The sequence below is a fragment of the Dermacentor silvarum genome, chromosome 4 (assembly GCF_013339745.2).
Source record: "Dermacentor silvarum isolate Dsil-2018 chromosome 4, BIME_Dsil_1.4, whole genome shotgun sequence".
In the NCBI taxonomy this organism is placed as follows: Eukaryota; Metazoa; Arthropoda; class Arachnida; order Ixodida; family Ixodidae; genus Dermacentor; species Dermacentor silvarum.
The window spans coordinates 215379796-215403382 of NC_051157.2; the positions used below are offsets into that span (position 1 = coordinate 215379796).

Genomic DNA, 23587 nt, shown 5'->3' on the forward strand with positions numbered 1-23587 from the left:
GGGCACACTTCTTGGCCTCAAAGAAGATTTTCGAAAGCAACTAAGTTCGTTGACCATATGAAGGAGACATTCACAAATATGTCCAATGAATAGGACTCCGCAATCACCCAGTTAAATGAATGGAAGACTCGAAACGCAAAATATGAATCTGAGAAAGTCGTTTTATCATCTACACTACAAATACAGGCAGAGTGGCTTCAGCGTGTGTACTATGTTCGAAAGGACAGTGAGCAATATGGCCGCAATGCTAATTAGGACATTGACGGCCTTCCACAAGAAGAGCACAAAAACCTAAAGGAGACATTGAGGCAGCTTGCTGCAAAACTGGGATTAGGGGATTTGTCCCTATCAGAAGTGGCAGCTGTTAATAAATAGTCTAGGGTATTACGTGCCAAAACCCCGATTTGGATTTGAGACACGCTATATTGAGGGACTGCGGATTAATTATGACCACCTGGGGTTCTTTCATACGTACCCAATGCATGGTGCACGGCGTTTTTGCATTTCACCCCCATCGAAATGCGGCGACCGCGACCGGGATTCAGTTCAGCGCCCTCGGGCTTAGTAGCGGAAGGCTTTAGCCACAACGCCACATCGCATGCAAGGAAAATGTGACTCGTTTCCCACAGTCCTTGTGCGCTTCACATCTGTGACCGCTAAGGAAAGATGGTGCGAGGCTCGCCGCAAGCTGCTGGAGCTCTATCACTCTAATAAGCGGCCAAAATTGTGTCGCAATGAAATTCTCAATAAACAATACGAGAAATGTTCTGGTGAGCAAGGACATAGCCAAAGAAAAATAATTCAATATGGCCTGGGCAATATCCCGAAAGATTTTCCCAAAGCATGATGAATCTTTGGCCCTGATTCGGATCAACACGCAAGCAGACGTTGACAAGATTTTCTAACATAATGGCAAGCGCCTGCCATAAGCTTCCTAATTTTCAGTCGTTCTCTGACAGCCACAGTGACAAGCCGAAACACGAATTTGTAGTTATAAATTTTAACATTAGAATCTTAAGAAAATACTGGGACGAAATTAATGATTGCCACTTCAATACTTAGTTTTGTGAATATCTTTGTTATTACCGAATAATAAAACGATTCCGCACCAAAACCGCGCGTGGAAGAGCAATAGATGGTTTTAGTGTTTACAAACAAACCTCGCTTGCCGCTGATTGGTTGCCTGTCGGAACTACTGGCAAGAGAGCTAGAAGCACTTCCGGCTATGTTGTTTGAAGGCATGCGCGACGTGAAACCAGCGTGTCGATGTTTGCACTGCTTGGTGGAATCTGTGAAGAGCTGATTCTACACCGTGAATATTTTCGAGATGACTAGCGACTACTTTAAGGCGCTTAGCACCGAAGCAAAAGATCGGTATCGCCAAAAGTTGATGTTTAGAGGCAGAGAACTGCCCGATCCGCTAGACGATGATGTCGTGCGATTTTCGTTTTCGCCGGGCTCCAAACACCTTTCCTCAGTTACAACCCCGGAGCAACAAGCGGAGCATCTTAGTGAGGACATGCAATGAACGCAGACTGTTGTCTTCAAGGCTGGTAATGGGGCTGCCGAAAACTAGAAAAACTTTAATGGCACTTTTAGGGGCGAAGCTCCTTATAGCGGCACCCGTTCGTCCCCGTCGTCGTCGTAGTAGTAGTAGTGTGTAACCAGTCTGAGAAAAATGAGAAAAAAAATTCCGAAGTTGTGTCCGTAGCGCGGAATCGAACCAGGGACCCCTCGCTTCCGAGCGCGCGGCGTTAGCCCACTACGCCACGAAGCGCACATAGACACACGCACCACGATGGCAATAAATGCCCAACATTAACGAAAGGCCGCGTTTCTAGCGCGTTTCTAACGCGTTTGTGCTAGCGCGTTACGGCCCGTGTAAGAAGCTGGTGTAAGACGCTGTGGCCTCTCCGCCTTATCTTCAACGCGTTTCGAACGCGCTGCCCAAAGCGGTGGCAAGTCAAGTTCAAGTCAAGGAGCGTTTATGAATACGGGGGGTATACTCTCTCGGCAGTCATGTGATAGCGTCGGCAAACGCGGTGCACGTTCCGGCATGTGCAAATGGCTGCGTAAGACGCTGTGGCCGCTCCCCCTTACTAGAGAGTACTGCACGTTTCTAACGCGTTTGTGCTAGCGTCCCCTTAAGCGGGAGATCCGATGATTCCCTCCGCAGCTTCGCCCACTCATCATCATTCACCCCGTGGATATGCTGTGATTTTTTTCCTCTTTCTGGGGTTTTACGTGCCAAAACCAGTTCTGATTATGAGGCTCGCCGCAGTGTAGGGTTCCGGGTTAATTTTGACCACCTGGGGTTCTTTAACGTACTCTACAACACAAGCACACGGGCGTTTTGGCATATCGCAATGGCACTTTTATTGCTGCAAGATGGAGGATGAAGTTGTAAGCTGTGCATGTGTACATGCACATGTTTTCTGCGTCATATGCCTTGTTTCTGCTTTTCAATATGCATTTAGTGCAAGAAGCTTAGGTAGACTGAAATGGGACTAACTTAAATGCTCACGAATTTACCACGCTTCTAGCAAAATGAAACCTGTAGTGTTGGGCACGAGATTGCAATCCATAATTGGCCTCCGTTAATTCGTAAATACTTTTAGAATGCGGCCGAAACTTCCTACATGCATGCACGGAAATCGCTAACTTTTCTGCGATTCTACTCTGCGATACCGATACGAATGCTCACATGCCGCCGCGGTGGCTCAGCGGTTACGGTGCCCGGTTGCTGACCCGAAAGACGCCGTTTGGGCCCCGGCTGTCGCATTTCGATCGAAGCGAAATGCTAGAGGTCCGCGTACTGTGCGATGTCAGTGCACATTAAAGAACCACAGGTGGTCGAAATTATCCGAAGCCCTCCACTGCGGCGTCGCTAATAAAGTGGGCACACTTCTTGGCCTCAAAGAAGATTTTCGGAGTCACTTTCGGACGTTAAACATGATAAACCAATGCGCACATGTACCTAGGTAGTAAAGCTGCAGAAGTGCACTTGTGCCCCAGATACGAAAACATTAAAATAAAACGGCGGCAGCATGGCACCCGCTAAACAATAATTTTAACTCAGTTTCGTAGCATGGCGATCTACGCTGAGGCAAGAAACTGGACGAGCGGGCAAACTCGGGGCGAGAGTCGAGCTGCTCTCGCATGAGTTACACGACATACGGCCAGAACAATCGTGCAGTAGCACTTTTATTACTCAGCATTATAGCAGTCCGGCTACTCCACGTAGTAACGTACCTTGGATGAAGTGAGCCGAGCAAATCTGGGAGCTCTTGGTAGGCTCCCAGATTTTAAAAACACCGTTGACGAGTAAACGTAATGAAAACAGTCGATGCTCCAAGAGCTACTCGCCGTCACGCAACACACTGAATGCCACAAGTCACACTTATATCGATATACCCGAAAAATACCACGGAATATGCGCAGGACGAGCGCGCGAGCGAACAAATACCAGCAAAAACGAGCAAAAGGAACGGCTACCGGAAGTTTCCTGAGGGCGCCGGATGCCGGCGCACAGCGTTGCCAGAGCACGGTGGCGCTGGATGAAACCGTCTATAGAAAAAAAAAAAATAAACGCCGAACGTCGCAGCCGCCGTAAAGCCCAGACCACACGTATGCTTGCGGACGCGCGCAATCTCGCGTCTATGCGCCTTGCGGTTGTCGCGCCTAGCGAGGAATGGCGGCTTGCATCCACAAATACGCGCGACAGCGCGCGCTCACTGGCCTCACTTGTTTGACGCCTTGGCAGACGCACTTCGTACTTTGTCATCGACAGTATTTCAAAATGCATCGATATCTATAAACATAATTGTTATATTTTTAGAGCCGTTAGATCAGCACAAAAAGGGAAGAAGCAGCACTTTCTTGCATGGTATAAATCTGCTTAACTGAGAGTTGAATGTACCTAAAGCACCTATATGTAAAAAGTAGCGTCACGCTTTGAAGAATGCCGCCGCCTCCACGCAAACCCTGTCCGAGGCCAACGCCGCGTCGGTATTGGCCTAATGGCATCACGTGGACCGTCGTGCCGCCGGGCGCTGGCTGCGTTTGTTTACGATCACGCTCCATCGCCATTTTCGCCCGACAAGCGTCTACCGACTGGCGAGGAGCACAACGATAGCGGCGAACACAGTCGGCGATCGTCGAATCTGATCAGCTGCGAAAGATAAACAAGTGCACGTGTTTCAAGCGGTGTAGGCGGCGCAGCGATCGAAAAAGGAGCGCGAAAAAGAGGAGAAACGAGGAGAAGGGAAGGCGGAGGAGGAGAGGGTCGCTACTTTTATTGCGATAGCAATTATATGGACATTTCAACCGGATTTCTGCCGTCGGCGTCGCCGTCGCCGTGAGGTTTCGTCTAGATAAAATCGCCGCGCGCCGTATGCCCGAGCGGAAGCGTGCGGGGACGCGCGCTATCACGGAGAGCGAACGCACTCAATCTCCCACGCGCAAGCAAGGAAGCGGGAAGCCAGCGCCGGAGGGAGCGGGGGGGGGGGGAGGGGGGGCGCACTTCTACTCTGCCAACAACCGCGCTCGTCGCATGCCCGCACCGTCTCTTATCTCCACACGGCTCTGACCTTTGTATGCGCTGTGCATTCGCCGCTCAGTTTCCGTTGAAGCGATAGACCGCACGTACCTGCGCCCGCTGAGGCGTATGCGCTTGCTGCCAGCGTTTTGACATTCGTTGTCTGCAGTCATTCAGTGTGATCTATTCATGTTTGTTTGTGCGCGCTCACACCACGCTTGTTCATTCAGTTAGTAATAGTCGGGCCACATTTTCCAACGCACGCTACACATGCAATGCTGCCCGGATCGGCACTGCAGCGCTACAGGTGTGTCCCTTCGCACGCGCTGCCCACGGGAAGCGCTTCTCATCAACACCACCGTTTCACACGCGCGTTCTCGTGGTCATCGAGTCTCTCTTCATGTCGGTCTACTTACGCCGCAGCACACCTGCTTACTTAATCAGCTCATGTTTACTACAATTCATATTGCTACCAAAGCCGCTCACCTTACTTCGTATGACATTGCTGTGTTGCTATCGCATTCATTGCTTCGCCCTTAGGGCGAAACTGTGACATTTTTTTATATAGAGGGGCTTTAGAATGTACCGCGCCGTCGCTGTGTAGCCAGGCGCGCCGACGCGAGGCAGCCCAAGCGCGCAACAATCAGAGAGGAGCTGATCACCGAGATCGCGCCACGTTTCGACGCGTACGAGCCATGCCGCAACGTCTGCGCATGCGTGGGCGCGCAGACGCGAGCTTACGCGCGTCCGCAAGCGTACGTGTGGTCGGGCTTAACGCGTGCCAGCTAGCGGTCAAAACGCGCGCGCCCGGAACCGAAAGTGGGGTTCAGGTATTATTGCCGACGGCTTGGTGCGCTGCAGTCAATTCGGCCGCTGGGCTCTACCGTATTGTCCGCTCTTGCTGGATCTCTTTCTCTATGGGATCGCAGGAAAGCCGGCCCCGCTAGCATATCATACCGAAACGCCCCGTGACAAGCGCGAGGAAGTAGGAAACCGAACGTGTTGGCCAGTCGCGGCAGCTACTGATGCGTCACATGCGCTTTGCCAGGCAAACATGTGCGGCAGTGTGTCGGGTGAGGACTTGCCGCAGCATGCTATCAACAAAAACTTCGTCCCACAGTTCTTCAATATCTAGGATTACGTGCGATATTGAAGCTCTTTAAAAGATGGGCGATTGATTGATTGATTTATTGAATGATTGATTGAACAACTTTATGGAGAGCCCTGCAAAGTTAATTCGGGGCGGGCCTCAGCCCCGGCCACGGAGCAAGAAATCTTCCGCCGTGGCCCCGGCCTAGACTTCGGCCGCGAGCCCTTGGGCTCGGGCGGCTTTACCACAGACGGCCTTATTGAAGAGATGGGTGTGCATGATAATATCGTGGTCTCCAAGTTTTCCATTTATACAACCGTCCGCAAGGCACCAATAACAAAATTAATTAAAGTCTTCCTAATTAGTTATTTGAAGCTCACGTTATTAGCGGCAAACTATGTTCACCTCGTCTAGGCCTTGTATACAACGTTGTACGTTATGCGTTGTACGTTGTACATAATTGAATTGAATTTTTTTAATTGAATTGAGTTTATTAATCACATGAAGATTTGTACATTGGGTATGATATAACCACAGACGGCCTTATTGAAGAGATGGGTGTGCATGATAATATCGTGGTCTCCAAGTTTTCCATTTATACAACCGTCCGCAAGGCACCAATAACAAAATTAATTAAAGTCTTCCTAATTAGTTAGGGTTGCATAAAAATATGCAACCCACCTGGACTGCAACCTTCCTAGCGGCAGCCGCCGACATTCATTGCATGCGGTGCCACCCGGGAGGCCGCGGTCGTTGCACTAGCCAGACACTATATTTTAATAGATAAACAGCACGAGTTTGTATCACGGCGTTGCACAACAACGAACTCTGTCACACTTATGACCCATTGCTTCCAGTGTGGTGCATAGTAGGGCCAATTAGACGCTCTTTACTTCCCATAGTTTGCCATGAGCTCATTGCAAAGCTCATGCAGATGGACATACCTTGTTTCATCACTACTCTGGCATCTAATTACCTAAACAAATCAATCGTGCTTCGTTGACAATAATGGAAAGAGCTTCATTAGCTATGAGGTCGCTAGCGGCGTCAAAGGATCCAATTTTGACACGCTTCTTGTCCTTCTGTTCATAAATAACATTTCGTCAGGAATTCAACACTCTTCATTCCTTCTACCGGTTGTCCCACGTAACTTGAGCCAAACTTTGCAAATCCAACGTAGCTGGACACAACCAAGGTAATATTGTTGGGCGTCGTTTGGAGATACTCAGACAATTTTTGCATTCCGCCAATTAGTTGTCATTTATTATTGAACTTTTAAAATATTATAACTAGATGAAAAGTGTCAATGAGAAAATTCTAGAGCAACGCGAAGAACGTCTGATCTATCAAAAGGATGGTACGTTGGGCACGTTGGTAATCCATACTAGAGCACTGCACGGGCCGATTTTTGCGGCCCGGGCCCGGCCCGGGCCCGTTTTTACATTGGGCGGCCCGCCCGAGCCCGATCAAAACTTTTATGGCGAGACCCGGGCCCGGCCCGGGCCCGGAAATAATCTACGTTACCCGCCCGGCCCGGCCCGCCACCCCTTTACCTTAAGCCCGAGCCCGGCCCGAGCCCGGCTCGAAACCGGCCCGAACCCGGCCCGAGACCAAAAATACGTGTTTTTCAGAGTTGAGAAGCCCGAGAATAACTCGCAGAAAGCCCGAGCCCGGCCCGGGCTCACGTCAAAAAAACCCGAGCCCGGCCCAGTCCCGGGTCAAAAAGCACACGCCGTGCCCGAGCCCGGCCCGAGCCCGTGAAAAAACTGCTCTACCCGGCCCGGCCCGGCCCACGGGTCGGGCCGGGCCCGGGCTTTCGGGTAAGCCTGAGCCCGTGCAGTGCTCTAATCCATACTTAAACTATACTCACAGCGCGAAACGACACGAACGACACGGACAATTGCTGACTATCAATAGACAACTTTATCGAAAGTGTTGCGCGTCGCGTCCATTTGTTTTACTCCCTAAGTTGGAGATAGACTACCTTGCCAACTTTCTTTAGGGATTATTATGGTAATTTCCTGCCAAGTGTGCCTTTACAGCGTCATTTTTCGATTTTAGTCACATGCATCATGGCTTCTTTATGTGTGCTTTCAATAAAGTTGTCTGTTCACAGTCAGCGCTTGTAGGTGCATATCTTCTGTGTCATTCGTCTTGTTTCGCGCTCTCAGTAGTTTCAGTTCCGATACATATTTGTATTCCTCAATACGTTGTACATAAATGTGTTTCTCCAAGCATGAAAGAAGCAAATACATGCGAAGTGCCGCGAGCGGGCAGTCACGCAGTAATTTTTCGTGTATTTGCGGGCTTCTTTCACGCTTGGAAAAACACTTGTACGTAGCAGGTATGGAGCGACCGAAATCTGCATCGGGACTTTTTCATGTTGATCTGCATTTTTCACAATGAATCTTTTCATCTAGTGAGTGAGTGAACTTTATTCGGTCCACGATAGACGCGAGTAAACTCGATATAATATTTCGGAAGCTGTTTATTTATTAGGACTAATTACGTAAACAGGCGGAATGGAAAAATAATCTTAGCATCTCCACGCGACGGCAAGCAACATTACCTTGGTTCTGTCCAGCTGTGGCGGTTGCATATTTTTGACGTTTTGTGCAAGTTGCGTGAGACAACTGGTATATGCTGACAACTTAAAGCTATTTCAGACTTTCAGCAGTGTTCACGACTGCATTGACCTCCAAAATACATTTTTTCCCTTTCTAACTTGTGCAGAGGCCTTAACTTACTTGTGAATGCTTCCGCACTTATGGTATTAGGTTATTATATGTTGAAAACACATATTGTGCAATTTTCATACACCCTTCGACATGCTACATTACCCGCGGTCAATGAAAGGAAAGATCTTCGACCAAACGCTAAGCTTGTCTTCACACGCTAAATTTGCGAAACAACATGCCCTTCGTGCTCTTAGTACTGTTTGTCGTATATCCCATGACTTCCACTCCTCTGTTGCCATTCTAAAATTGTATTCTACTGAGGGAATTCTACAGCTAGAGTATGCATCTGTAATTTGAGGTGGAGTGTGCAAATCTAATTTTTACTTCATTGAACGCGTCCAGAATAAATTTATATCTATTTTCAAGCACCACTTTTTCCGTTCTGGCGACCTTAGTCCAGCCGTCTCAAAATACCTCAACTCAGATGTCTAAAATGAAGATGTAATAAATCAAATCATCTTTTCCTCTATAAGGTGGCCCATGGAATTATAAGTTGTGTAAAGCTTCTTGATCAAGTACAATTTCCATGCTGCAAAATTATACCAGGCAGCATTCCGCGGCGCTTCCTTCTTTCATAAGAAACTGCCCTATCTTTAAAAAAGAAAAAAATATGTAATAAGTATTCTGCCTGATTGACATACGCGTACATCAGAGTTGATTTCCTGTGTTTCGTATATATGTAGATATTCATGCTGTATGATTAACACAGTTTTAAGTCCGGCTCCTTGTTCTATGTTCCCCTAATACTTTCTTTATCTCACTTTGTTTTGTCTACCACATTTGTCTTTGTAAATTTTGTCCCGCATATTACTTTTTAGGTGCACGAATATATGAAGGCTCCGTAGCTGTTCCTGGGCACTGTAATAAAGATTCGCTTAACTGATTTATTGATTGATTGTTGAACAATTAAACATAAGGCTCAGTACGCTGCCCTGGGGGACGTTTCGGTAGGTGTAAAGTGTGGCCGTCCTCGGCACCCATAAAGAGTGATCGTTTAGACAGACAGCTGTATATCCATCAAAACATGAGACCGCCGAGGCCTACCTCTTCGAAAGCGGGGATAATGGCTTCATGTGTAACGTTGTCGTATTGTCCTTTGGACGTCGAGGAACGAAGAAGCAGAGACGCTTACGTCCCTTTTGGTGCTGAACGTAGGTTACCAGGGTGACGACATTATCAATCGATAAGCGGCCACGTCGGAAGCCTGCCATGGCATCTAGACAGACATTGTGGTATTCCACGTACTATTCCAGATATCCGAGGATCAACTTGTCCATGACTTTGCCCACACAGCTCGGCCATGCGATCGGGAGTTAGTATGAAAGCTCCGATGGCGTCTTGCTAGGCTGCAGTAGCTCAGCAACGCGACTAGTCCTCCAGCCTGTGGGAAATGTGTCATCTCACCAGGATTCATTAAACGCATCTAGGAGACCACTCTTCGCCCACTCACCCAGATGACACAGGGTTTTGTAACAACTTTTCTGACGTACTGGTGATGACGTACATACGCACAAAGCTAGCGCCGCCTTGAGTTCATGGATGGAAAGTGGTAGATCCCTGCGGAGTTCACGCGGTGGCGCGAAGTTGATGAAATGTGACGAATTTTTAGGAGTTGTGAGTGGCCCAGATCACCTAGTACAGAAATCTTCTGCGACATTAATATCTTTCCGCCGTTGGAAAAGGGCCAGTGCCTTGAATAAGGACTGCTCTACGGGGACATCCAGAGACCTCGTATCGTCCTGCATAACCTCGATAGCGACTTACTAGGCCTAGCGATTCACAGTAAGCAGTCCGGCATTCTGCCTCCTGCTTATCATAAGGTCACGGGTTCTTCTTTCATATACGCCTAGGAGTCTGTAGTTCGTCCATTCACTTCGTGCATCGGCATCTGCGTTTAGTGCAAGTCGCTGGATTGCGCGAAGTTGCTTTGATTCTATGCCAATTAAATTTCGTAAATTTCGAAGAGCACATGAAAATACGCGTAGTGTCTTGCACTGTGATCTGGATCGTGCATTAGAAGTTATGCGATACATTACCTTGGCAAAGTTGTCCATGACAGACTGCAATTTGCGCCAGTCCTCTCTTTTGTCTGTGTCACATGACCTTGAAGAGGGCAGTCCTCTGATATTGACATACGTGCTGATATGGTCACTGTAGTGCGTTTCAGTGTCCGCAAACCATCCAGTACGCCTGACGAGAATTCTTGAGACAAATGCCAAGTCGGAAAAGCTGCTGTATGAGGAACCTCGCTAAAGCGTAGGACTGCCATTATTTAAAAACCAGAGTTCGTGCTCAAAGGTACCAAGTCCCTGACTTTCACGTTGATCTTCGTACATCCCCGGAGTGTACATTGATGATCACCGCGGTAAAACGTTAACTTACACATCTAAATATTACAGACATGCCACAGGTATCCAAAATCATAATGCATGCAGAAACACCAACAAACATTTTGCACCTAATAATAATACAGACCTCGCGTATAACGCAAATCACCAAACAAGGATGACGTATGGAAATATCCTTCGTCATTATTAGCTTTATTAAATAAGTAAATAATAAGAAAATTATTAAATAAGTAATTAAATAACTTTATTCAATAGTAAATTCCAACCGAATAAAGAAAGACGACATAGGTTGTATATAAACCTATCTGTAAGGACTTGGACGAAGAAACTAAAACATTAACGGAGATACCATATTTAACAAGGTTAAAAAAGAAGAAAGTCGGCCAAAACTCAGCTCACAAAAACTGTCGACGTTAGCGCGATTAGCATTCAAGAAAAAAAGCGACACAGTATTGTAATAAGCCCGCACATATCAAACAGATCAAACAAGCGTCATGTCGCCATTTCTAACTTCTTTATTCTTTTCCTCAATCCCCCTGCTACCCCGATGTTCTCGGACTTCTTCTCATTCGGTACGCTTCACTCCCCCCACCTTTTTTATTCATCCCTCCTGGGATGGTATTTAAATACATTTGCTATGGAATACGATTCTTCATTTTCGTTAGCGCCGATATACCAGACAGTTTTTAAGTTGCCTTGCTGACTTGCAGTTTTCACGACACGATACGGTCCTTTATAGACAGATCCAGTATTTGATAGTGCCTTTCTCACGAGAACCAAGTCTCCTACCTCCAGCGCTGGTGATGTTGTGTTTTGCTTCTTGTCGAAGTTTCTTTTCATTCTTTCACGGTATTCGCTTGGCTGTCTTCTGTCCTTCTTCTTTCTGTAAGCTGTACCATCTTGTCGACTCCCAAGGATACATCAGCGGGAAGATAAGTTGGTTTTCCAGTAGCAAAAAAAGAGTGGTGTACATCCTAGACCAGTTGTGTGCGATCGGTTATGATGAGATACTGCTGCTTCAAGGCAGCACTTCCATCCTCCCGGGAAACTTGGGTACATGTTGATGTATTGCTTCAGATCCCGAATAGTTCATTCCGCCAATCCATTAGCTGCTGGATGGTACGGGGCAGTGAATCTGAGTGTTACTCCTCGTCGTTCTGCCAATTCCTGCAATTTATGGCTTCGGAAGGCTGGACCATTATCCGATACCAAAACTTTGACGTTGTCAAACATTTTGCGGTTGAGCAATGAGATCACGCTGTTGGCGTCCTCTCTTCCTGGCTTCGCTGCTACCATCCTTGTGCACTCATCCACGCACACAAGGAACGCTTGCGTTTTCTTCACAACTTCCGACTTCTTACGGAGTTCGGCGAAGTCTAGGTGGACAACTTCGAATGGTGTCCCTGAATGTTTCGGCAATGTCATTTGTTGAGTTGGTTGTTTGAATTTCACCTTATTCAGTTGACATTCGTGACAAGATTGCACATACATCTTCGCGTCTCGTTTCATGTGGGGCCATGTAAATCTCTTCGTGAGTTTCATGTAGGTTCGCCAAAATCCATCGTGTCCACCTGAATGAGGGCTATTATGGTAGAGATACAATATTTTCGGCACAAGTGTGGGAGGCACTGTAATTTTTCCCGTAACTGTAGGTTGTAGGGCTTCAGTTCCCTTCCCAAAGTTTAGCGGCGTTTATTGCTTCTTGGTGAAATAAAACAGGCGTGACCGCCAACCTCGACATAGCATCAGCGTCTTTCATGGAAGCTCCCGGGCGATCACTGACTTCAAAGTCAAACTGCTGAAGCTCGTTCACCCAGCGTGCGATTTTTCCTTTAAGTTCCGCCAACTTCAAAAGGTGTGTCAGTGCTTCGTGATCAGTATAAAGCTTGAATTTTGATCCTTCTAAGTAGGAGCGGATGTACCGAATGGCCTTTAGGACAGCGAGGGCTTCTTTCTCAGTTGTGTAGTTTACTTCCGTCTTGGTGAAAGTGTAACTGTAGTAACCCACCACGCGAAGTTGCTGATTGGCTGCCCGGGTGGAGTCTCGTTGATACAGAACCGCTCCCGTTCCATAATGCGACGCATCTGTATTTAGTTCAAATGGAAGCGAAAATCCGGAAGGCAAAGTACAGGGTCAGAAGAAATTAGCTGTACCAGCTCTTCGTATGCATAATCGCATTCTCTTGTCCATTGAAAAGGTAGATCTTTTTGCGTCAACCTTGTTAAGCACCGTGTCTTCATAGCGTAGTCCCGAATAAATGCTCTGAAATGGCCGGCTAGTCCGAAAACCACGCGAAGTGAACGGACGTCAGAAGGCTTCACAAGTTTAGCGATGCGCGCCACGGACTCTTCTTTGGTATTTTTAGTGGTACCATCCAATACTCGACCCAAAAAGGTAACTTTGTTTTTAAGGAACTCGCTCTTCTTGAAGTTTACCTTGAGCATGGCTTCGGACAAAGCAGTGAGAACATGCGCAAGGTGTTCTTCATGTTGCTGCTCACTCTAAGAGTATACAATGATGTCGTCCACATATACATTGCAGAAGCGACCAATAAAAGGGTTCAGAACTGTATTCATCATCTTCTGAAACCAACTGGGCGAGTTCTTCCAACCAAACGGCAGACGATTATATTCATAAATGTTAAATGGAGTCACAAAGGCGGTGTATTGCTTGGTTTCTTCTTGAAGTGGCATTTGCCAGAAGCCTTTGCACAGATCTATCCTGGAAAACCAGGTGCAGCCGCCTGTTTCGTCAATGATGCTGTCTATCCCAGGCATTGGAAATGGGATCAAATGCGTTTGGTTGTTGATCGCTCTGTAGTCAGTGCACAGCCTGAGGCTACCGTCTTCTTTTGGGGCAATGCTGATTGGCGATGCAAATGGCGATGCAGATGGACGGATGATACCAGCATCTAACATCTTTTGAAGCTCCTCTTTTAGCCATGTCTTCTTTTCTCTCGATAGGTTGTATGGCTTTTTCCGGACTACAGTAGTGCCGTGTAATTTAAAGGGGACTTCAAACTTGGTGGTACCAGTAGGATAGCCTCCCAAGCAGAACAATTCCGGGTAGAGTTTCTGAATACGTTCTCCATTTTTCGGCCTGCGAATTCAGGTTGCATCAGTCAAAGGTTTGGAATTCTCTTCATGAGGGCTCACAGACACAGTGTCGTCCCAATGAATGTTTAGCCTCAACGCTTTCATGTCCGGGCGAGAGAGAAGGAAGTCGTATTCGACACCTTCTATCACCAAGGCAAGAACCTCCGCGTACTGCGACTGATATTTTAGCTTTAAGCTTATCCATTCGCAGTGTTCCTTTTCACAACCATCATACCCTCGTACAAGGACTGATCTGCCAGTGAATATGTCTTCTGCATTTGCTCTGCTTCTCCTGAGTATTGATATTGAAGCTCCACTATTGACAAGAGGTTGCAGGTTCTGTCCGTTCACTTCAAGGTGCATGTGAAGTAAACTTGAAGAAATTAGTAGGATGGTCTCGTTTAGTGTCGGTTGAACACACTGAGGCTTTTGTGGCATTTGTTTCTCTTTCAACAGTGCTGGTGACTGCAAGGCGTCACCGGGTCGTGAGTCGGTGGCTCTAAGTCTAATATTTGCACTGTCTTTAAGTTGCGGCGACCTTGCATCCGAGTTGCTCGACTGAGTATCTGACTGGCGGGGAACATCTGGCCGCGTCTTGCAGCTCCACTCAGACCAGTAGTGAGGGAATACTTGTAGCAGCTCTAGTAGAGCTTCGAGAGTTTCCGGCCCTTTTATTTTTGCATGCCGTTGCAAATCTCTCGGGAGACCGTGAATTACAAGTGCTAAGACTGATCTTAATGGCAACTCTGTTTCAGCAAGTGGAAGTAGTCGCTGCTTCTCAAGGAAGTAGTCAAGTGGTGAACCAGACCTAAAACGGTAGAACAGCGCCTGGTCCCATCGCTGTACGCTATTTGTTTTGAATGTAGACAGGAAGTTCTCTTTCCACATGCACCAAGGTTCGCAAACATGCTCTAAGAACCGCAACTCATGCCACTTTTTTGCTACACCACTGAGAAATTGTCGCATGTTTAAGACTCGGTCTTGGTCAGACAACCATCCGTTGTATTCCGCTGTGGTCTCATAAAAAGTGATCCACCCTTCTGGGTTATCCGAAGACCCGTCAAAAGTTTCAGGCCGTAAAATTTCAATTGGGTGGTTTCTTTTGTGGCGTAAAGCAGACAGCAGAGTTTCCGTCATGGCATTCTGTTGCAAAAATTGTTGCTGTTGCGTCGTTATGGCCCGAAGAATTGTTGATATCTTGTCACATGATGCTGCACGACCGAATGGTCGTCCGAATACAAGCTGGTTAAACAGGGTCACTTGGATATTCACCTTCGCCGAACCTCGCTTAACAAGCTCTTCGGGCGACATAGAAGCTTGATCCAGAACAACATCCAGGAGCTCACCCGTTGTTGTGTCCAAAGGGAGGTCGACCGGGGAATCATCCTGGACTTGGTAGCCTTTGAATACCACTCGGTCGTTGTACTTCTCCCAGAAAAAATTCACCCACATCTTCGTTCACTTGTCGGCTGCGCCAAAATATGTAATAAGCCCGCACATATAAAACAAATCAAACAAGCGTCATGTCGCCATTTATAGCTTCCTCAATCCCCCTGCTCTCCCCGATGTTCTCGGACTTCTTCTTCTCATTCGGTACGCTTCAAGTATTGCGGAAAACACCTGAACTTAAAATCTGTAGTGGTCATTCTGTGATTCCTATAGCTTCTGGTATATGCGGCATACACTTTCTCGGGATCGGCTGCCTTTGCTATGATAGCTTAACAAGGGCTTGCTGCTGGGCTAGTTGGTTCATGGTATATAGTAAAATATCATCATCATCAATATCATCATCATCATCAGCCTATATTTATGTCCACTGCAGGACGAAGGTCTCTCCTTGCGATCTCCAATTACCCCTGTCTTGCGCTAGCCGTTTCCAACTTGCGCCTGCAAATTTCCTAACTTCATCAACACACCTAGTTTTCTGCCGTCCTCGACTGCGCTTCCCTTCTCTTGGTATCCATTCCGTAACTCGAATGGTCCACCGGTTATCCACCCTACGCATTACATGACTTGCCCAGCTCCATTTTTTCCTCTTAATGTCGGCTAGAATACCGTCTATCCTCGTTTTCTCTCTGGTTCACATAGCTCTCTTCCTGTCTCCTAACGTTAGGCCTAACATTTTCCATTCCATCGCTCTTTCTTCGGTCCTTAACTTGTTCTCGAGCTTCTTTGTTAACCTCCAAGTTTCTGCCCCATATGTTAGCCCCGGTATATGCAATGATTGTACACTTTTCTTTTCAACAACAATGGTAAGCTCCCAGTCAGGATTTGGCAATACCTGCCGTATGCACCCCAACCCAATTTTATTCTTCTGTAAATTTCTTTCTCGTGATCAGGGTCCCCTGTGAGTAATTGACCAAGATAAACGTACTCTTTTACAGACTCTAGAGGCCGACTGGCGATTCTGAATTCTTGTTCCCTTGCCAGGTTATTGAACATTATGTTTGTCTTCTGCATATTAATCGTCAAACTCACTGTTACAATTTCTTAGTTAAGCTCCTCAATCTTTTGCTGTAATTCGTCCCCATTAGTGCTGAATAGGACAATGTCATCTGCAAACCGAAGGTTGCTGAGATATTCGCTGTTGATCCTCACTCCTAAGCCTTCCCAGTCTAGCCTAAATACTCCTTCTAAGCATGCAGTGAATAGCATTGGAGAGATTGTGTCTCCTTGTCTGACCCCTCTATTGATAGGTAACTTTCTACTTTTCTTGCGGAGAACCAAGGTTGCTGTGCAATCCTTGTAGATATTTTCCAAGATATTTACGTATGCCTCCTGTACTCCTTGTTTACGCAATGGCTCTATGAGTGCTGGTATCTCTACTGAATCAAATGCTTTTTCATAATCTATGAAAGCCATATAGAGAGGTTGATTGTACTCCCCAGATTTCTCTATTACCTGATTGATGAAATGGATATGATCCGTCGTAGAATATTCCTTCTAGAAGCCAACCTGTTCTCTTGATTGGCTGAAGTCAAGTGTGGCCCTGATTGTATTGGAAATTATCTTGGTGAATATTTTATACAATACTGAAAGCAAGCTAATGGGTCTACAATTCTTCAACTCTTTAACGTCTCTCTTCTTATCGATGAGTATAATGTTGGCGTTCTTCCAGCTATCTGGCACACTTGAAGTCTTGATGCATTGCGTATGAAGGGGCGTAAGATTTTCAAGCAAGATATCTGCTCCGTCTTTAATGAAATCGACTGTTATTCCATATTTATCCAGCAGCTTTTCCCCTGGTCATGTTATTCAAGGCTCTTCTAACTTCATCGCTAGTTATAGAAGGAGCCTCTGTATCCTGTTCATCACTACTTCGAATTAAAGTACCCTGGCTGCTCTGGGCACTGTACAGGTCAGTATAGAATTCCTACACTGCTTTTACTATGTGATCGAAATTGCTGATGATATTACCCTGCTTATCTTTCAATGCATACATTTTGCCTTGTCCTATTCCAAGTTTTCTTCTCACCGATTTCATGTTAGCTGCGTCCATATTTTACTGCTTCCTCAATCTTTTCCATGACATAATTTCAGATATCTTTTACTTTCTTCTTGTTGATCAGTTTTGACAGTTCAAGAATTCTGTCTGCTCTCTCGAGTTTGACACTTTCATATTTTGCCATTTCTTTATTAGGTCCTTTGTTACATGGGAGCGCTTACCTACTGATTGCCTTAATGCCTTACCTCCCACTACAATTGCTGCTTCTGAGATCAACCTAGTTACAGTTTCATTCATTACCTCGATGTTGTCTTCATCTTCCTGTTCTAAAGCTGCATGTTTGTTTGCGAGCACCAGCCTGAATTCGTCTGCCTTTACCCTTACAGCGTCTAGGTTGGCCTGTTTCTTCTTCACTAATTTTATTCTTTCTCTCTTCAAAATATAGTAACTTTTAATGTGGTACTTTCGTTCCAGTGTCAGCCATGACCATGACGCAGGACGATGGCTGTATGTTGACGTTGCAGTGCCGACGATGGAATGAAGAAGAAATGATGTCGATGAAATGACGGAGGCTGTATGACGACGATGGCGAAGCGATCGGATGACGAAGCTAGAATTACCACAATGAAACAACCATGACGGCATCTCGACGACGGTATGACAACGAATGCATGACGACGACTGTTTTGATGATGGCGCAATGACGATTCCGATATGATGACGATATCACAGCAACGACAGCACGACGACGACGGCTGAGGATAACGAGATGACGACAAATGTATGAGGATGACAATGTAACGAGAACTTTATGACAAAGGCTATTTGACGACAACGGCGTTAGACGTCGTGAAGGTGGCTGTATGATGGCGACGTCTTGACAACGATGTGAATGCATACATTTTGCCTTGTCCTGTATGACAACCAATCTATGACAATAATTGCATGATGGCAACTGAGTGACGACACTGGCATGACAACGGCAACGTGATCACGATTGAATGGCGTTGGGGTTATGACGGCGACGTGATGACTACGGGATGGCCCAAGCTGCTTGACAATTTGAGTCACTGGGTCTGCGTAAGAGGCTAGATAGATAGATAGACTGAAAATGTCTAAGTAAGCCAATAATGCTAATCGCATTGAATTTCTAGGAGTATGATTTGGCTAGTTTTAATGCACACACATTATTCATTTATACAGTGAACTATCGCCGGCAGTAGGAACACTTTGCAGATCGACGCGCCGTAGTTCCCTTCTGATCATGACACCACTTTAGAAAATGCTATTCTGGTTTAAAATGAGCAGTGGAGCCATAGCACAGAGGACAAGAGCCAAATATAATTAAAGCAGGTTAATAACTCTAGGGAAGGAATATCCTAATTTGTGAAAAATACTAAAGTCGTATATCAGATCAAATATTCAGACAGCGATAAGAAACCACTGCCTTATCCGGAGTCTCCGAGCCAGCCTGATAACTCAATTAAGATTGCTTGAACCTATACAAATACACAAATTGCATTTTCTCCAAAAGAACTGAAGTAAATACAGTCTCTGAAATCTGACACGACACTTGCTTAAAACAAATACAAATTATGGGAGGCAACACAATAAGAGAAATGTATTTCGAGTGCTCTTTTGGTGTATTTAATATGGACACAAACAAAGCACCATCGCTACAACGCTGCTGCTCATGATTGAAAACGGGAAGTACATATTCTTATAGCAGGGAATGCACTACCGCGAAATTACATAAAAGAAAATAATTTTTCAGTTCACGAAAAACTGTATCGGTACATATTTTGATTCTTCCATCAAGAAATATTTTATTTCTTGCTTACTTATAGTTATACGAATGGGCGAACATAATGTTCCGACCTGATCAGCCGTGATCATACGTTTTTTTCTTAGTAGAATGAATATAGCTTACTTGTTGCAAACATCTTTTAGGACGGACGCACTGTCATCCCTGAAAGAGTGAAGAAATCATTAGGTCAAAAACAAGAAGACACGTCTGCTAAACCTACGAGGCTTCACTGCACTCAGAATCAATAAGATGACATTCATCGCGCATTGCTGAAGATGTTGCTAGTAAGCGCTCTTTGACTGCTATGAAGTGACAGTTTGCAAGCAGCTTCACAAACCAGAGCACGCGCGTAACACCAGCCATCCACTAGCCGCGTAACGGGACTATTTTTTAAAATTCCGGTTCAGCTAAGGCTGTGGCGTGTGGGAGGCACACTTGTTGACGTCTTTCTTCCGCTCTAAACGCCACCGATCCGGAAGACTTCATTCAAGGAATTTTCACTATTTATAGGCACAAAGAAACATTTTAGAAAAAAAAATACGACAGAACCGGAAGCCAGCGTCCTTCCTCTTTCATTGTATTTTCTTATTCTTAGGTGTTTCTCTTTTCCACAAAGTGCTGGAAAGGCTCTAAATATGTTAATTAAAACTAGCCCAACTTTATACCTAGTCTATTGCAGAAACTCGTCCGCAGAGCCCGACGTTGTGGCTCGATGAGACCAATAAAAATTTCTTACGAGAGGTTTGAACTATACTTGTGAAGCGTAAATTTCATAGGAAGAGGCAGTTATTCCACAAGACAGGATCCGAGATACGCACAATATAAAAGTAAAATAACTCAATTCAGTGTGCTCACTGCACGTGCAATTTCATGCTACCTAGATGCCGTTACAGCAAAGTAAGGACTATGGCATTTAATTAGCTGCTTTAATTAGCAGTCGGTCTCACGTTCTGTACCTGTAATATGCGTGTATGTATGCTGTTTCATTTGAACATGACATATCGTAACAGTTGCTTCCTAACGTAAAATTCTACGCAAACTAAATCGTTCAACCACCGCCATCGCCTACTCTGGTGCCCGGGACATGCGGGGGTACAGGGGAACGAACAGGCTAACGCTTTAGCTCGAGCGTCTACTAACCGAGCGATGGCGTCCTCTTCGAACCCCAACCCGTCACACTATCCCACACAAAATCCCATCAATTTAAATGTAAAAGACATCCTTGCTCATCAGCGCGGAGTCCGCAGAAAATACCCGCCGCCTCACCCACAACTTAGCGGGGAAGAGGCCGCCGATTGGCGCAAAATACAGACCGGGGTATTCCCCCATCTAAAACTGCTAAATGACATGTATCCCACCCGCTATAGGGCCACGTGCCCTTGGTGCGGTGGCATACCTACACTAATACATGTGACCTGGGAGTGTACTAAGCACCCTCATAGGACAACTAATAATATCTCAATGGAGCAGTGGGAGGCACAGCTCGCCCGTTCCGACTTGGCAGGGCAAAAGTCCTTAATTAGCCAGGTCAGGCAGGCTGCAGAGGCCAGTGGGGCCCTGGACTGAGGGGCTCCGACCACCGCTATACTCAACGTATTTTCCAGCCAAATAAAGTTTCTATATATATACGCAAACTTAATATCTTTTAAATTGCAAGGCACATTTTTAGGCTTTTGTTCCAGCGGAACATCGTAATGGGATTGCATGAAGGCGAAAACTACAAACATTATTAATAAATTATTAATAAATTGCTTGAGGTAACTTTGCCACAGAGGCAAAATAAATTTTTTACCCACCTGACTCTCGAGCGTTCTATTTGCTGTACAAGGACTTGGAACTCTTCAGACGAGGCCAGAATCTTGTAAGACGCGGTAGTTACCACGAAACCACGAGGAACTGAAAACTACATGCATATAAGTACATTAGGATATTGAAGCTGAGCCGTGATAAAGCGTAGCTTTGCAAGTGTGCACCAATAGCGAAGACAACCACAGGGTAGCATAATATCGCTAAGGTACATTCAGTGGTGGATCTACTCCGTGTTTGCCCGTAACTTAAGTTGCTGGCTAACTGATATAAGAGAATGGGACGTATGTATTTTGCATTGTGGTGGCAAACGCAAGAAATAAGCGTTGTTTTCTCGGCACCGAGACTTCTACATGCCACTCAGTGACTGGCCCTGGCGTAGCTTCGTGCCGCCATCATTGTTATGTGGTTTAGTGTATCGCGGTTGCCCTCAAGAAGAATGTTAGCGCAGTAGTATCAGTAATTGAGCGAAGCTTTCCTTGCTCACCCTCCCAGCTTTGGCGTGGCTGCCGACTGCTGGGTATGTCAGAATCTCGGCAAACAATTTGTTGATATATGCACAAAGTGTCGATGTGCGCTGAACGCAAGTACCAGCGAACGTACTTATATAACCATTGTGTGCTTACCGACAAAGCAGTGGACTTGAACGCACTTCCTGTCCTTCCTAACAACAACGCCATCACCAACGAATAATCCTATATAAAAGCGAAACATACACCGTCGTCTCACAAGTATCTTGAAAGCCCTAACTCCTAATAATGAAGTACTACATTAAAATTAACGAAATAAATATTTTATTACCTTAATTCGGTTTTTTTAGCTATTCAGTACGGGCCACTCACTGTGTGCTCATGCTTGGCGATTCCCTCCTACGTGGATATGTGCCACTGTGTCACAAGAAGCTAACAAACAACGACACCAAGGACAACATGCGGGAAATTACTTGTATTTAAAAACAGATTTAAATAAATAATGAATTATTGGAAATTGAAGTGGATGAAAAAAATTACACCATCTTCCCGTAGGGGAACCCTGAGTAGTATGCGAAGCAGCCATGGGGTCGACTCAAGGTAGTTTTATCAGCTGTATAAACTGGACATGCAGCAGCACCAGCAACGCTCAGAACTGTTGTCGACGCCGTCGGCGTTTTGCCCGCGTTCGCACCGAACGCGCGCGGCGTTGGTGACTGTTGCCGGTGCCTCTGGGGCGCCTACTGTCGCGCCTCTAACCTAAGCTGCTTCGCATTATCGCGCGCGGAACCGCAGGTGTTGCCATTCGTTGCGCAATCCGGACAGGAGAGGAGCTTCGGTGAGGAGAGGAGGAATGCCGAGAGGATAGGAGATGAGACAAGGAGAGGAGGATGCGCATGAATGCCGAGAGGAGAGGATATGAGAGGAGGGGAGGAGGATGCGCTTGCGAAGTAGGGGACGCACGGCGGTTGGATGGATGGAGGGAGGTAGGGAGGGAGGGAGTGACATAGCCCCGAGCATAAGACGGTCGCAGTTTCACCCGAAAGGCGAAGCATCAATTGCGATAGCAAATTAGTAGAGCGTTAGATGAAGTAAAGATAGCAGTTTTATTAGCTGTATAAACTTGGACATCCAGCAACACCAGCAATGCGATGAACTGTTGTCGACGCCGTCGCGCGTTCGCACCGAACGCGCGCGGCGTTGGTGGCTGTTGCCGGTGCCTCTGGGGTCGGCTCGGAGGTTTTCGATGAGATCAAGGGGGGGGGGGGGGGAGGGGGATTCTGTAAGAGTCCATCTAGTGGACTGTCGATTTCGGTTCCAGGTGCACGAGCGAGACGAAGGCAGCCAGTCTACCTCGCGCTCGGGCAGCTGCAGCTAAACGCTTACATCTGAAATGGACAGTCCCCTAGGTAGACTCTTACAGAATACCCCCCCCCCCCAGAACGGGACAGTCGTCGAGCAGCGTCGGTAGTCTTTACCACCTTATCGCCTCGCAACGTTTTTATATATAAGAAAAGTCACAGGCCTGCACGGCACACGCAGCACAGTCACAGCGTAGGCTGGTGGAGCGGCTCGAGAGTAGTTGCAATTTGGCACCACGCACACCAGGGTCTTCGCGACAAAGTCTCTTCGCCTCGTTTTCAGGAGAACGATCTGAACTGTCCGCCCGGCGTCGATGGAGAGCTGCGCACGATGCGTTTGCAGGCACGTGAACTAGATGGCACCACCATACTGACGAAAACTGGGAATCGCGTTTTTTTTTGCGCACCTCGTCTGAATGGCATCTCGTCGTCGGCGCCTTAACTAGATGGCGCCACCATACTGGCGGAGGCTCGGATCGTCTGCGTTTGCGTTTATAGGGTTTTTTTTTCCGCTACCCGATAGCAAGTGCTTGCGTGGTTCAGTGGTAAAGTAACCGACTCCCGCGCAGCGAGCCTGGGTTCGATCCCGGCGAAGACCGGGAATTTTTTTTTCACCTTTCCAGCGATAGCGGTTACCCATAGGCGGCTGCGGCATCATCCCGACCCGAAACTGCTATTGGAGTGATCCCATAACAGCTTACGCTGCATTATGTATTTGGTGCCGCAGTTAAACGTCACTTCCCCTCGCTCCCTGCCGTCCCCCACGGCCTTTCGTGCGACGGAAGAAGTCGCGTTTGGTCTATATATATATATATATATATATATATATATATATATATATATATGGTGGTGAAAGGAGCAAAGAGACGCTTAACTCTGCAGCCCTTCA

General features: G+C 46.6%; 1 protein-coding gene across 5 annotated transcripts in view; it reads right to left on the reverse strand.

Moving 5' to 3' along the window:
• LOC119449227 (putative phosphoenolpyruvate synthase) overlaps nucleotides 1–23587 on the reverse strand; it is a 614437-nt gene that overhangs the window by 363221 nt on the left and 227629 nt on the right. For all 5 annotated transcript variants that reach the window (XR_007466614.1, XR_007466613.1, XR_007466615.1 and 2 more), the window contains exons 13-14: nucleotides 20858–20964; nucleotides 19185–19223 (exon numbers count right to left, since the gene is read on the reverse strand). Coding sequence is in view for 2 of the 5 variants with exons in the window: in XM_049666356.1 (XP_049522313.1) it covers nucleotides 19185–19223; nucleotides 20858–20964 (146 nt within the window). In the remaining 3 variants the exon portion in view is untranslated. The remainder of the gene's footprint in view (nucleotides 1–19184; nucleotides 19224–20857; nucleotides 20965–23587) is intronic.